Here is a 13,782-nt window from a genome sequence, read left to right on the forward strand (position 1 = left end):
TTATGCCCAGTATTTGTCTTGAGGTATCTTTACCACTTGGAAGAATTATGATACTCAGTAAATTTGATATGAGGCATGAGTTCTATTTAAGGGTTGTAATTAGGAAGGAAGAAGAAAAGCTATAGGAGTAGCAGACGGAAGATAACATGGGAAGATTGATTATTTCTTTGACATATCTTCTTGTAGAGTAACTTAAGCATGTATAGGTTTTAAACTACTAAATTGCATACACACACTAACATAATAGGAATACAGATACATAACCAAAGCAGACCTATAATTACCAGCCATCTCCAGTGAAACCAAGAAAACCAGTTAGGTACCCTAGGCATTTGTGAAAACTTATCTATGATATGGTGGATATTGTCCAACTGAACTTGAACAGTCTGAGAGAAATCAGACAAATTAAAACAACCCATTCCTGGGGACTGTTCCCATCCCATATGTTCTTTTAACAGTAGATAGTCTGTAGTCATAAGATTTTGGAGCGCTACAACTTGCACTTCTAATTCTTGGTTGAGTTCCAACAGTATAGATCCAGTCAAATTTGTTGTTTTACTGTATGCACAGGCCAGCTTAGATATCTCCTTCTTCATTCCAACGGCAAGTCCAGGAACCGGTGGGATGAATGCAGCTACAACTGCAGCATCGCCTGGATCTTTGTTGAGGTTTGTTGATGATCATCTTCTGGTATGACTCTTCCAGAGAGTGCTGATGTTGGAAGTTCTTCTTCTTATCGTATCTTAGTTCATTTTCTGGGTAGCCTCCCCAGATCATATCTTATCTCTTCCTCACTGCCTTTCCCCGCCAACATTCCTGGCCGGTGACCCCTCAGCCCTGCAGCCGGCTCAGGACACCTCCGCCCCCGGCGGAAAGCGGCGGACCCCGCCCTCCCAGTCCCTTCCAGCCCCTCTGCTCGCCAGTGAAGCCGCGCCGTCGGACTACAGCTCCCAGCAGGCCCCGGGGGAACAGGCTGGTCACGTGAGCGCCCGGAAACCCTGGCGGCAGCGGAGGGGGTGAGGTGGCGGCGGGGCGGCCGGCGGCGTGCGGCTGAGCAGAGCTGTGCGAACCGAAAGGTGGGCTGGAGCGAGGCGGCTCCTGCGCGTCTCGGGTTCGCGAGCCGCGGCGCGTGGGCCCGGGCCGAGAAGGGCCGGCGAGGGGCGGGGGCGCCGCCCGCGAGGTCCGGCGAGGGGCGATGCGGTGGTGCAGCTGCTGGCGGCCGGTGGGTGTGGCGCCCGGCCAGTCGGCCGGCCTCTCGCTCCCGGCCACGCCCGGCCCGGCTCTTCGGCCCGCGGTGCTGCGGGAAAGCGGGGGCCCATGTCGCGGGAAGAGGGCAGGAGGATCGGGGGGCGCCCCGGGCAGGGTTGGCGGCTGGCCGGCGCCAGCGCGGCGGCGGGGCTCCTGTCCAACAAAAGGGCCTGAAATTCAGAGCAGGTGAAGGGACGCTTTTGAGGAAGAGCGGGGAAGCCTTTCTAAAGGATGTGCTGGGGCCAGAGAGGGAAAAGGGGTTTGTTTTTTGGTAACTACCATGGTCGCAGTCTAGGAATTTGGTCAGATTACTTATTCCTCATTCCTTCAGTATTCTTATTTGCAGAATGTGGTCTGTTTATTCTCCTTTTTGACAGAGCTTAATGGGAATGAGTCCACAGTGTTTTTGGTGTTTCCTTGAAATACAAGGTTGTGGGTGATTTCACGGTAACTTTTACTGAAATGTTCATGGGGAGAATGTGTACCTGCGGTGAGCAAAATCTGATTGATTGCCGTCTCCGTTCTTCAGTGTCTTGGTGCTGAATTCTTTCTTTCCCACTTCTTGGGTGTTTACTGTGTGGCAGGCTGTATACCAGGAACTTTTAATAAATGACCTCATTTAATCCTTACATGAGAAAATTGAGGCTCAAAGAAGTTAATGAAGTGGAGGGTCTTGGATTCCAACTCGAATTTTAATGCCCTTTTGTGGGCCACACGTGGCTTCAGATGACATCATTCTTCTGTTAATCTTTCGTTGCCATCAGAAAATGACCCCCAAACAATACTTTTATAAATTAAAATCAGTGCAACGTCTCATTGCTGTCAGGATCAAGTGCATTACTGAAGGTTCTTCTTTTTGTCCGTGTTCATCAGTGATATGAAATGCCACAGCGATGACCATTAGCTGTAGTAAAAAGTCCTCTGTCTAGGAGAGGGAAAGATTTTTATCTTGAAAACTAGTTGTGTTTGGAATCTGTTAGAAAATAGGAAGAAAGTGGTTTTGGGAACCCTGGAGTAAGATGAGAGAATTTTACAGGTAAATGCTAGGTATTTTACATCTGTGGTAATGAAACAATTTAAGAAGAGAAAAATTACAGTAAGTCTTGGTTTTAAATAAAAAGTTTTATGTGGTACAGGTAAATGGCCCTAATATGGCATGAAAAAGATACTCGTTTAAGTGTGGAGCATTGGGGTGCTAAATTACAACATAATACTCTCAAAATGGGTAAACTAAACTATCCATTTAATACTTTTTCACCTACCTCTTTATACTATGAGTACATATAACCTTTTTACTTTGCAAATGTAAAAACTGAGGTCTGGGAAGTAATTGAGCAGCTAATTCTCTTTTCATTTGAGTGAAGTGTATGAGAGAACCACTATTATAAGAAGTGTTTCCTTTTTTTTTTTCCATCCTGTATTTATACCTCAAAGTTTGAGGTGAGATATTTAAATTACTGTGTTTTATCCAACTTGGGATATTTTATATTTTAACGTTTCTTATACAGCATAACATAGGGTCTAGGGTCAGGTCTGGTTTTGAATGCTTGCTTCATCTCTTAAGAGATATTACTTTCTAAAATCTTTTTTCTCTTCTGTAAGGTGTGTGAGAACTAAATGCAATCATGCATGGCAGGTACCTAGCACAGTGCCTGGCACTTTGAAAGCTTTCAGTGTTGGCCATCAAAGAATTCACTAATTCAAAAAATCTTTATCATCATTCTAAATGATCTGCTGGTTGTTGGGGATATAGCTGTGGACTTAAGACAGATAAGGCCACTGCTTTTGTGGAGCTTACAGATGAACGATAAACCTGTAAACAGTTAAACTAGATAATTCTATTGGGAGAAATGCCAAGAAGGAAAGAAACTTGAGATGAGAGAGGTAGGGACTGAGGGAGACTGTTGAGACAGGGCGATCAGGACAGACCACTCTAGAAGACATTTGAGGATGACCCAGGAAGACGGAAGAGCAGGCAGTTTGCAGAGAACCAGGAGAAGGCGTTTCAGACAGTGGAACAGCAAATGCAAAGGCCCAGTGCGGGTTCAGGGTGGTTCAGGGGCAAGAAAGGGATTAGGCGTGGAAGAGATGGAGTGAGCATGAAGGAGTGCTGCTGGGGAGGGAGAGGAGAAAGGTAGGCAAAGGGGAGGAAGGGGATGTGCTGGCTTCTCCCTGTGTATACTGGCAAAGGGTTGGGGACCACCCAGACGCCCAGCTGGAGACTGGAGTGCCAAAGCTTTGTAGGTGCAGATATGGACAACCTTTGATAATGAAGAAAAAAGGTGCAGAGTGGTGTGTTCCGTATGTTCACTTGTGTATGTGTGTGAGAGGCTATGCCTGGAATGTAGGCAAGGTAGAGATGCTGCAAGGACGCAGAAGAGACTGGCAGGAGCACAGTGTGACTTGAGAACAGGGAGGCAGATGCCACTGTGTACTCTGGTGGCTTTTGAATTTCCTACCTTATGCATTTATAACCTATGAAAATAAAATAATTAGAAAAGAACCCAACCTCGCCCATCATTGTGCAGGCATCCCTGCCTTCACCCTTAGCCTCTTGCCAGTCTGCTCCCCACCCCTTAGTCTTCTACTTTACCACACAGGACTGGGGCATGCAGGCTTTGAAGGCCATGGCCGAGTTTTGGGTTTTATCTGAGTCTTGGGAAACCATCAAAGTGTTTTAGGCAGAGGATTAACAGCTGATTTATGTTTTAAGATGTGTTTCTGGCTGATGTATGGAGAATGGGTGGAGGTGAGGGGTTTAGACGTAGAGCAGTGACCCCCCTGCAGGAGGCTGCTGGGGTAGGCTTGGAGGGAGATCTGGGTGGTTTATCTTGGTGGCAACAGTGGGGATGGAGAAAAGAGGATGGCTTTGGGATGCGTTTTGGAGGGAATACAAACCAGGCTTAGTAATAGGTGAGATGTGGAAGCTGAAAGAAAAGGCAAAATGAGGGAGAAGTCCTGGTTACTTTGGGCAGCTTGGAGGAAGGGTGGTATCAGTTACTGAGGAGGGCCTCCTGGCCGGGAGCGGTCTTTGTGGGAGGAAATGAAGAATCCTGCTCTCCACACTCTAGGGATATCAAGCGGTCAGTTGGCTGTCCTGTGTGGATCTGGGAGTCACTGGCAGAAGGCCATCGTACTACATGATGCAGGAAAGATCAGGAATTTTCAGGAGTGAAGTATGAAATTGTCTTTGAGGTTAAGAAAGCAAAATTATTAGGGAAGTGCAGATTTGCTGCACACTGTTGCATGCCCTTTGAGGTTTGTGGTTTTGAATCTAAAAAGTGAAACAAGCCTGCTCACGTGATTTTTCTATGGCAAAACTAAACTGTTTGGATGCAGGGAAGAAGGACAGAGGCAATGAGAACAAAGGCCCATGAGGTGGGGAGAGAGGTTAGATTCTAAGTTGGCAAAGAAGGCAGTGAGGGCACGAGGAAAGTAACGGGTAACACAGAAAATGGTGAGGTGACTGAATTGGGAGTCTTGCTGATGGAAAATGACTATTGGTGCAGGAAGTAGGGAAATAAGCAGGTTTCAGGAAGGAAAGAAAGGATGTTTGAAATACAGCTTGGAGAGGCGATGTAGTTATTGGTGATGACAAGGACCAGGTTTTGACCATGGAGTGGGTTTGTATTGTGGAATAGGGGTGAAGAGGGCGGAAGAGTGACAGGTGACCCACCTGGATGTTGAAGGGAGGCAGAACCAGTGGTGGGTGGGAGCTTCTGCAGTGAGAGGGCGGTGGTGGGTGCTGGCACACGCCAGCTGGGAGGGGCAGCTTCAAAGAAACCGGGGTCTTGTAAGGAGGAAGTTATGATGCTGGTGAGTTTATTGACCATGTATCTAGATTTCCAGCGAGCATGGGAAGAAGGCTGGGGTTGGGTGAGGACTGGGTCAGATGGGATGGGCACAAGGGGCTGGATGATATACATACACTGTCTCCTTTCCAACCAGTGTCTCCCCTTCTCAAGGTGCAGTCCATTCCTCCATAGCGTTCTTAATACAGGACAGCTTTAAATCTTAACTATATTTGGATTGGAATGAACTCTAAATATCTATGAAAAGTGAAAAATTTGGGATGTCTTGTATTCCAAAGCTTTGTTCTGTAAAGAGGAGATTGTCTTCCATGTGGACATGTTATACGTGAAGCTGTCTTTTATTCAGCATTGATTGCACACTATGGAGTGCTCCAATCTAGAAAATAACTTTTGTGGGTGATCTTCTAGGATGGACAAAAGCTTCATTACAAATTAGATGAGTTAGTAATTATAAACTTGCTTTGCAAAGTAGGGCAGAGCTCAGTGGTTCTGGATCCATTTTGATGGCAAGGATCTTTTTTTTTATCAAGTTTTTTTTTAAAGATAATCCTTGTTCTCACATGATAGTTGTATATTCAGTATCTATTGATTGAGAAAATACTAAGTGACAAGCTACTATGAATTCAGAACCCTTAAATGAGTTTTGGTTTTATTATAACAGTATTTACAAACTCTTGTAAAGTGTTAGATGTCTGCTCAGTTTGTATTTAGAGCAGGAAAGAAAATTGGTCTTCAGAAAGTAGGATGTGCTTGATGGATTCAGACTTGGCAAAAACTGTGCCTCGCCAGGGTCCCAGAGATCACAGATGATTAGAAATCACTTCTGTAATATAAAAGATATAAGTGTAATTATATCCTGTTAATTATTATAATTACATAGGACCAGATGTTACAATAGTATTCATTTTAAATGGCATTCTGTCAAGAGCAGGTGAATTTAAAACTATTTTCCCAATATACTTTTCTCCCATCATTATAGCGAAAGAAAAGGTGGTTTATTAGAAACTATATCCAAATGGTCCGAAACAGCTCAGTAGTCATTTAAAGCTATTAATGGGACACCATCAGCAGGACAAAAAGACATCCTATAGTATGGGAGAATATATTTGTAAATGACGTATATGACAAGGGGTTAACATCCAAAATATATAAAGAACTCACATGCCTCAACACCCAAAAAGCAAATAACCCTGTTTAAAAATGGGCTGAGGATATGAACAGACACTTCCCCAAAGAAGAAATTCACATGGCCAACAGGCACATGAAAAGATGCTCCACATCACCAATTATCAGGGAAATGCAAATTAAAACCACAATGAGATAATCACGTCACACCAGTTAGGATGGCCAACATAGAAAAGACTAGAAACAACAAATGCTGGTGAGGATGCCAAGAAAGGGGAACCCTCCTACACGGCTGGTGGGAATGTAAGCTGGTTCAACCAATGTGGAAAGCAATATGGAGGTTCCTCAAAAAACTAAAAATAGAAATACCGTTTGACCCAGGAACTCCACTCCTAGGAATTTACCCAAAGAAAACAAGTTCTCGGTTTCAAAAAGACATATGCACCCCTATGTTTATCATAGCACTATTTACAATAGTCAAGATATGGAATCAACCTAAGTGTCCATCAGCAGATGAATGGATAAAGAAGATGTGGTACATATACACAATGGAACACTATTCAGCCATAAGAAAGAAACAAATCCTACCATTTGCAACAACATGGATGGAGCTGGAGGACATTATGCTCAGTGAAATAAGTCAGGCAGAGAAAGACAAATACCAATGATTTCCCTCATTTGTGGAGTATAACAATGAAGCAAAACTGAAGGAACAAAACAGCAGCAGACTCCCAGACTCCCAGAAGGAACTAGTGGTTACTAAAGGGGAGGGGTGTGGGAGGGCGGGTAAGGAGGGAGAGAGAAAGGGATTGTGGGGTATCATGATTGGTTCACATGGTGTGTGTGGGGTCACGGGGAAGACAGTGTAGCTCAGAGAAAACAAATAGGGACTCTGCGGCATCTTACTACACATGGGCAGTGACTGCAATGGGGTATGGGGGGGACTCAATAATAAGGGTGAAAGTAATAACCACATTGTTTTTCTTGTGAAACCTTCATAAAAGTATATATCAATGATACCTTAATTAAAAAAGTGAAAAAAATTAAAGCTATTAATGTAACTGTATGTCCTTGAAATACACAACCATTTCTGTCTAAGCAAGGTAATAACAATCTGTTGGTGCATACATTTTTGGAATTACTGGTTTACCCAATAAATTATTGAATTTCATAACATGTATTCTTTTCTGAAGTACTCAGTTTTTGAGGTGTGAATTGTTTAATTCAAAGAGCTCCTATTTAGAAAGAATGGTTAAAGCTTTGAGGTGTTCCACTTGGGTTTCATGTTTAATTTTGGGGGCAGAGATAAATTTAGCAACACGAATAGCTCATAGTTTTGTAACTTCCTGGTACAGACAGAAAATATATTTACTATGTTTTGTGAGTAGAATTATGTAGTCTTACTTAGCTCATGATTTTGTTGATATTTTTCAGGAGAATGATTTAATTGAAATTAGGTACATTCTACTGATGTGGGATTAATCACGGGCAGATCAGTGGCTAAAATAATTATCTTAATGCCTTACATATGTTGTTTATTTTAGTCTTATAACTCTCAGAAGAGATAAGCCATTTTACAGATGACCATTTCCATGTCATAGGGATTGGCTTGTCCAAGGGCTCACAGTCGGTGAGTGAAACAGCCATAATGTTTATATAGTTTTAACCATCACAACTTTGTACCTTTTATCCAAAAGTTTCAAGAATGGTCTTTCACCTGGGGCTGCCAGCCTTTAAGGTTTGGATACATCTATCCCTGTGGCTAGTGAAAACAGGAGCAATTACAGGGGCTCAGCATTGAAAACAAAGCCCTGTGATTTGCTGCTTTTAGTATTGGGAGCTCTTGAGTTTGTCTTCTATCTTGACTATTGTAGTATATTTATCATACAAGTCATTCTGTTAACTTTGTTTTTTTCCTAATATATAGTTAAATTATAGAACTTTTCCAATGCTGCAGATGTTTTCCCTTCTGATTATAAAAGATATATACACATTTACTGTACAGTGTTTAAGAAAGTATATTGAAAATTAACATCATCCATAATCTCACTACCCAAAGACAACTAGTATATTCCCCATTTATTTGTAAATATTATGTAAACAGAGTAGAGTTGATATTCATAAGTCATATCCTACTTTTTTCACTTGACATTTTCTCATGAAGAAATCCTAATTTATCATGTCATGATTATAAAATCCTCAGCCATATGGATATACCACATTCTCTTTTTACTATATATAGGGGTTGTTTCTGTGGACTGGGAACTGGAGACCTTAAGGTTAGATGCTTCTGATATGCTTAACTGTTGGTTGCAGCTTTCAGAGAAGACAGAAGAGAGGTGAGAGGGATGTCATAGGAGGAGTTGCCTCCCTCTTCCCCTGATTCCCTTATGACTGACACAAAGTTCATTTCTTTAATATGAAATGGCTCTTTGATACTTTGTAAAAACTACCTTTGTTTGTAGACCTGAATGCATCTTGTATTTCTTTAGGAATAGATCCCTGGAAATGGAATTTTTGTGTCAGAGGCTCTTGATGAAAATGGCCAGATTGTCTCCCTATAGTTTTGTACTAAATTTTCACTTCCATCAGCAGTATATGAGAGTTCAGGAATCCTTAGATCTTGAGCTACATCGAGCACAATCTTTTCTAACTATGCAAACATTTTCTTGCCTTAATAAGCATTTCTTGTATTACTAGTGAGATTGGAAGTTTTATTTGATTAAGTCTAATAGCTCTGAGTTGTCTATTCATGTCCTTTGCTCATATTTCTGTCACCATTTGTGATTTTCTTAGCAGTTTATATGAGAGTTCTTTTTCTTCTTAAGGACTAGTTAAAAGTAATTATTAATCTAGTTTTCTGGTTTCAACTAGCCCACGTGATTTTTTTCAAGCCCCGATGTTATGCTGGCTGATTGTAAGTCTAATTAATTCAGTTTTTGCAATACGGTACTGGCTCAAGAAGAGACCCATAGATCAATGGAACAGAATAGAGAGCCCAGATATAAACCCATGCATATATGGCCAATTAATATATGATAAAAGAGCCATGAATATACAGTGGGGAAAAGACAGCCTATTCAATAACTGCTGCTGTGAAAACTGGACAGCTACATGTAAGACAATGAAATGGGATTATTGCCTAACTCCATACACAAAAGTAAACTTGAAATGAATCAAAGACTAAATTTAAGACATAAAACCATAAAATTCTTAGAAGGAACATAGGCAAAAATCTCTTGAACATGCATATGAGCAATTTTTTCCTGGACATGTCTTATTGGGCAAGGGAAACAAAAAATGAACAAGAGGTACTACATCAAACTAAAAAGCTTCTGTACGTCAAAAGACACCATCAGCAGAATAAAAAGGCAGGCTACAGTATGGGAGAATATATTCATAAAAGATTTAGCTTATAAGGTCCAAGATACATAAAAAGCTCATATTCCTCAACACCAAAAAAACAAATAACACGATTAAAAAATGGGTAGAGGACCTCAATAGACATTTTTCCAGAGAAGAAATACAGATGGCCAACAGGCACATGAAAAGATGCTCCACATCACTAACCATCAGGGAACTGCAAATCAGAACCACTGTGAGATATCACCTCACACCAGTCAGAATAGCTGGGAATCCAAAAGACAAGATAACAGTGTTGGCGAGGGTGTGGAGAAACGGGAACCCTCCTACGCTGTTGGTGGGAATGTAAGTTGGTGCAGCCACTGTGGAAGGCAATATCAAGGTTCCTCAAAAAAACAAAAATAAAAAAACCATTCGACCTAGCAATTCCACTTCTAGGAATTTACCTGAAGAAAAAATCCTTGATCTGAAAAGACATGTGCACCCCTATATGTTCATTGTCACATTATTTACAATAGCTAAGATATGGAAGTAACCTAAGTGTCCATCAGTAGATGAATCGATAGAGAGATGTGTTACATATACACGATGGAATATTATTCAGCCATAAAAAACAGTCCTGCGATTTGCAACAGCATGGATGGCTCTAGAGGATATTATACTCAGTTAAATAAGCCAGGTGGAGAAAGACATATAAAACAAAGCAAAACAGAAGGAACAAAAGACACTGAGAAGGGACTGGTGGTTACTATGGGGGAGGGGTTGGGATGGGTAGTTGGGGAAGTTGAGGGGGATAAAAGGGCACAAAAATCCTCAGTCATAATGTAGATTGGTCTTGGGGATGGTAGTACAGCATGGAGAATATAGTAAATGATTCTGTAACATCATCCTATGCTGATAGATAATAGCTGTACTAGTGGGGCTGAGGATTTAATAATATGGGTAACTGTTGAACCACTGTTGTATACTTGAAACTAAAATAAGACTATATCAATTAAAATAAATAAATAATTCAGTTTTTGGATAAACTTTCTATTCTGAATAATGCTAATAATGTGTTTTGTCTTTCCAGAGAGAAGAAATAATGTAAATCATTCACTCTCTAAACATTAAGGTCAAAAGTGAGGAAAGTCAGGGAGACCATGGCATGGCCAAATATTTTTCAAAGAGGAACTTTGCTGTCCCGGTTCAGCCACCACCATGTTGTTGTCTTCCTGCTCACTTTCTTCAGGTACTTGGATTGCTAATGTGCTCTTGTATTTTTTTCCCCATTGAGGGAGATATTTATTGCGTGGCAAGTGTTTAATACAGTAATTGGCATGGATGCATCAATGAAGTACGACAAACTACTCCTTCTGTTGTACTTTCTGATAGGTCCAATGCAGTAAGTCCTCCAGGGCTGTTTTGTCCATTTGCCTCAGTGTATGGAGTCATTTTTGGTTGGAGTGCTGGCTGGAGGGAGCCTCTTGTATCTAGTGTGTTGAGACCAGGGGTTCAGTTAAACCTCCTGTGATGCACAGGACAGCCCCCGACAGTGGAGAATCTCTGGGACCAAACTGTCAGTAGTGCTGTGGCTGAGTAACCCTGATCGAATAAAAAGTCCTGTATTTGTTAAACCAGGAGCTTGAGAACACAGGATGTGCACACTCAGGGAACAGTGAGTGCCTCCATGAGCAGTAAAGATGGTATGAGACAATTGTAAGGAACTTCGATAACTCATGTGAGATCATGGGTGTTAGCATGTTTCTCATTCTGCGGCCCTCAGTGGCTCTCTTTAGTGGTCTGTAGATAACATAAACCAGACTGTTTGGTGATAGGATCGTGTTATTTGTCAGCTGTGACTCAGCTATTTTGATTATTTCTTCTGCATAAATTTTATATTAATCTTTACTGAAGGTGCCACAAATGATGATGGTTTGTTTGTTTGTTTTTATGGCAGAAACTAGGAAAATCCATAATTATTGATAGGTAATTTGGATGCTTGGTTTAGGAATGTCTGTTTATGTGGTGGTGGGGGAGGCATTAGTATGAAGAAAACACAGGGCTCTAGAAGAAGCTATGAATGGCTAAAGCAATGAGTGGCCATTGGTTGCTAATGACTTAAAATCCTTTCCAGAACTGCAACCTTGATTTAGAGCAGATTGAGATTGGTCACATCTCCATCTTCTAAGTCCAGAGATAAATTGAGAGTGAACACAGGCACATATTTAAAGGAGACTAGTCAATTTTTTCCTTGCTTAGCAGAGACTGTTTCAATTGGTAGTTCCTCTAAAGCAGTAGTTTTCCTTTCTTTCCTTTTTTTTAAAGAGAAGAATCCTAAAATTAAATAAAACAAATGGGAATATATCTGTGATTTCATTGAATGCCATTTTCTTTGCTATTCATTTAGATGGTTTTCTTCTCTCTTTTATAGTTACTCGTTGCTCCACGCGTCAAGAAAAACTTTTAGCAATGTCAAAGTCAGTATCTCTAATCAGTGGACCCCAAGTGATTTTAACAAATCTGTTGAGCTGCCTGTAGAGGTAAGCAGAACAAAGGGCTGGAATGGATTTAAGAAGAGAACTGTGCTCGTCCCTGAATTCTTCTTAAATTCTTCTATTTTGTTTCATTCATCTGCTTAGGACTCTAAAATGGCCTGTTGTTTCCAATGGCATAAAATCCAAGCTATTCTGTGTGATTTCTTTCTTAGTTTGCTCTAGTTCAGGCCTGTTTTACTATTCCCACCAGCTTGTTTCTCCCTGCTTTGAAGTCATACAATTCTGGCAAGGCTATTTATTGAGTTTCACAAATACCATACTCATTTCTGCCTTTGAGATTTTGCTCATCTTCTTTTGTATGCTCTTCCACGTTCTTCCCAGCCATTTAAATTTTGCTTTTCCTTTTGGGTTAAGATAAAATGTCACTTTTTTCTATCAAGTTTTTCCCCAGCTTCTGCTAATTTTTTTTCCTTCCAAATTGTGCATACTGTATGTTATATAGCTTAATGTCTCAGTATTTCAGTTACTTGTGTCTTCCCTAAGAGTCTTGAGATCAGGGAAATATATCCAGTTCTTTTAATTAATATTCATAGTGTGTTCTTAAAAATTATTTCCCCTATTTGGATTAATTCAAAGTTGACATAAATTTATAGGTTCTGTATACTCACATATGTAGTAATTCAGTAATTGTATATTGAGAGTCTGTCTTGCATAAACACTGTTCTAGAAGCCCTTCCTAATGGAGCAGACATTCTAGTAGAGATGGTTCTGAAAAGTTTTTATCAAATTTAAGTTATTAGGAACTTTTGAAAGGAAAGATGTTAAGAATAGAGGGCTAAATATCAGACTGAGTCTTGGTTAGTGCTATGTGTACAGTGAGTATGTCTAAATGATCATTAACTGACGTATTACAAACCTGCCAGGCAGTATAGAACCTGTCTTTGTCATTATTGAAACAAGACCACCCAACTTCTGCTTTACTACTTCTTGGGAGAAGAAACTCCCTATCTTCTGACATGGACAACTTCCTATTCAACTCTCATTATGAGGAAGTTCTTTCTTATATTGAGGTAAAAGTGTTCTATTTTTTAATTTTGAGCTTGAGTTTTATCTTCAATGCTAAGTTGATTCCTGCTGCATGACAGCCAATTATTTGCAGAAAACCTGTCTTCCTGTTTAGTCTGCTCCTTCAACTGTACTTTAGTGACACTGCACTAAATGTGCTGTTGCAGGAATGGTCTGACCAATATACAGAAGAGTAGGATTTAATTTAGGCACTACAGTTTTGGTTATGCTGCCTAAGGCTGCTTTTGTTTTTTAGGTAGTGAAGTTGAGGGTTCCCAAGATCATTTCCAGGTTTGATAATTCACTAAGAAGACTCACAGGACTCCACATATAGTCACACTTACAGCTATGATTTATTACAGTGAAAGGATGAAGTGAAGAATCACCAAAGGGGAAAGCGCAAAGTTTGGGGAGGTCTGGAGAAACCAGATGCAAGCGTCCAAGAGTCCTTTTCCAGTGGAGTCACACAGGGTGTGCTTATTTCTGCTTAGATATTTTATTTACTTATTCTAACTGCTGCTAAAATAGGTTTCACCATTCTGAATTTCAGAACTATGGATTACGTAGTTTGGACAGATTGGTTATACAAAAGTCAAGTTCAGGCTTATCCTGGGTCTTTGTATTTCCGTACCTGCCCTCACGAGAACAGTGCTGGCTGTCCGTTCCTTTCTTTGGACTTCAAAGTCTAGGTT

At 40.9% G+C, this 13,782-nt stretch overlaps 1 protein-coding gene across 8 annotated transcripts in view; it reads left to right on the plus strand.

Moving 5' to 3' along the window:
- The first annotated feature begins 967 nt into the window (after positions 1-967).
- SLC37A3 (solute carrier family 37 member 3) overlaps positions 968-13,782 on the plus strand; it is a 75,296-nt gene continuing 62,481 nt past the window's right edge. For 3 of the 8 annotated variants that reach the window (XM_073238352.1, XM_073238353.1, XM_073238355.1), the window contains exons 1-3: positions 968-1,076; positions 10,621-10,779; positions 11,962-12,070. In XM_073238352.1, the coding sequence (XP_073094453.1) occupies positions 10,691-10,779; positions 11,962-12,070 (198 nt within the window). In that variant the 5' untranslated portion in view covers positions 968-1,076; positions 10,621-10,690. Of the gene's footprint in view, positions 1,223-1,410; positions 1,435-7,729; positions 7,816-10,620; positions 10,780-11,961; positions 12,071-13,782 lie in introns of those variants that run through there. The other 5 variants (XM_073238348.1, XM_073238354.1, XM_073238349.1 and 2 more) reach the window with 4 other exon arrangements.

This window comes from Manis javanica, chromosome 6 (assembly GCF_040802235.1).
Source record: "Manis javanica isolate MJ-LG chromosome 6, MJ_LKY, whole genome shotgun sequence".
Lineage (NCBI taxonomy): Eukaryota > Metazoa > Chordata > Mammalia > Pholidota > Manidae > Manis > Manis javanica.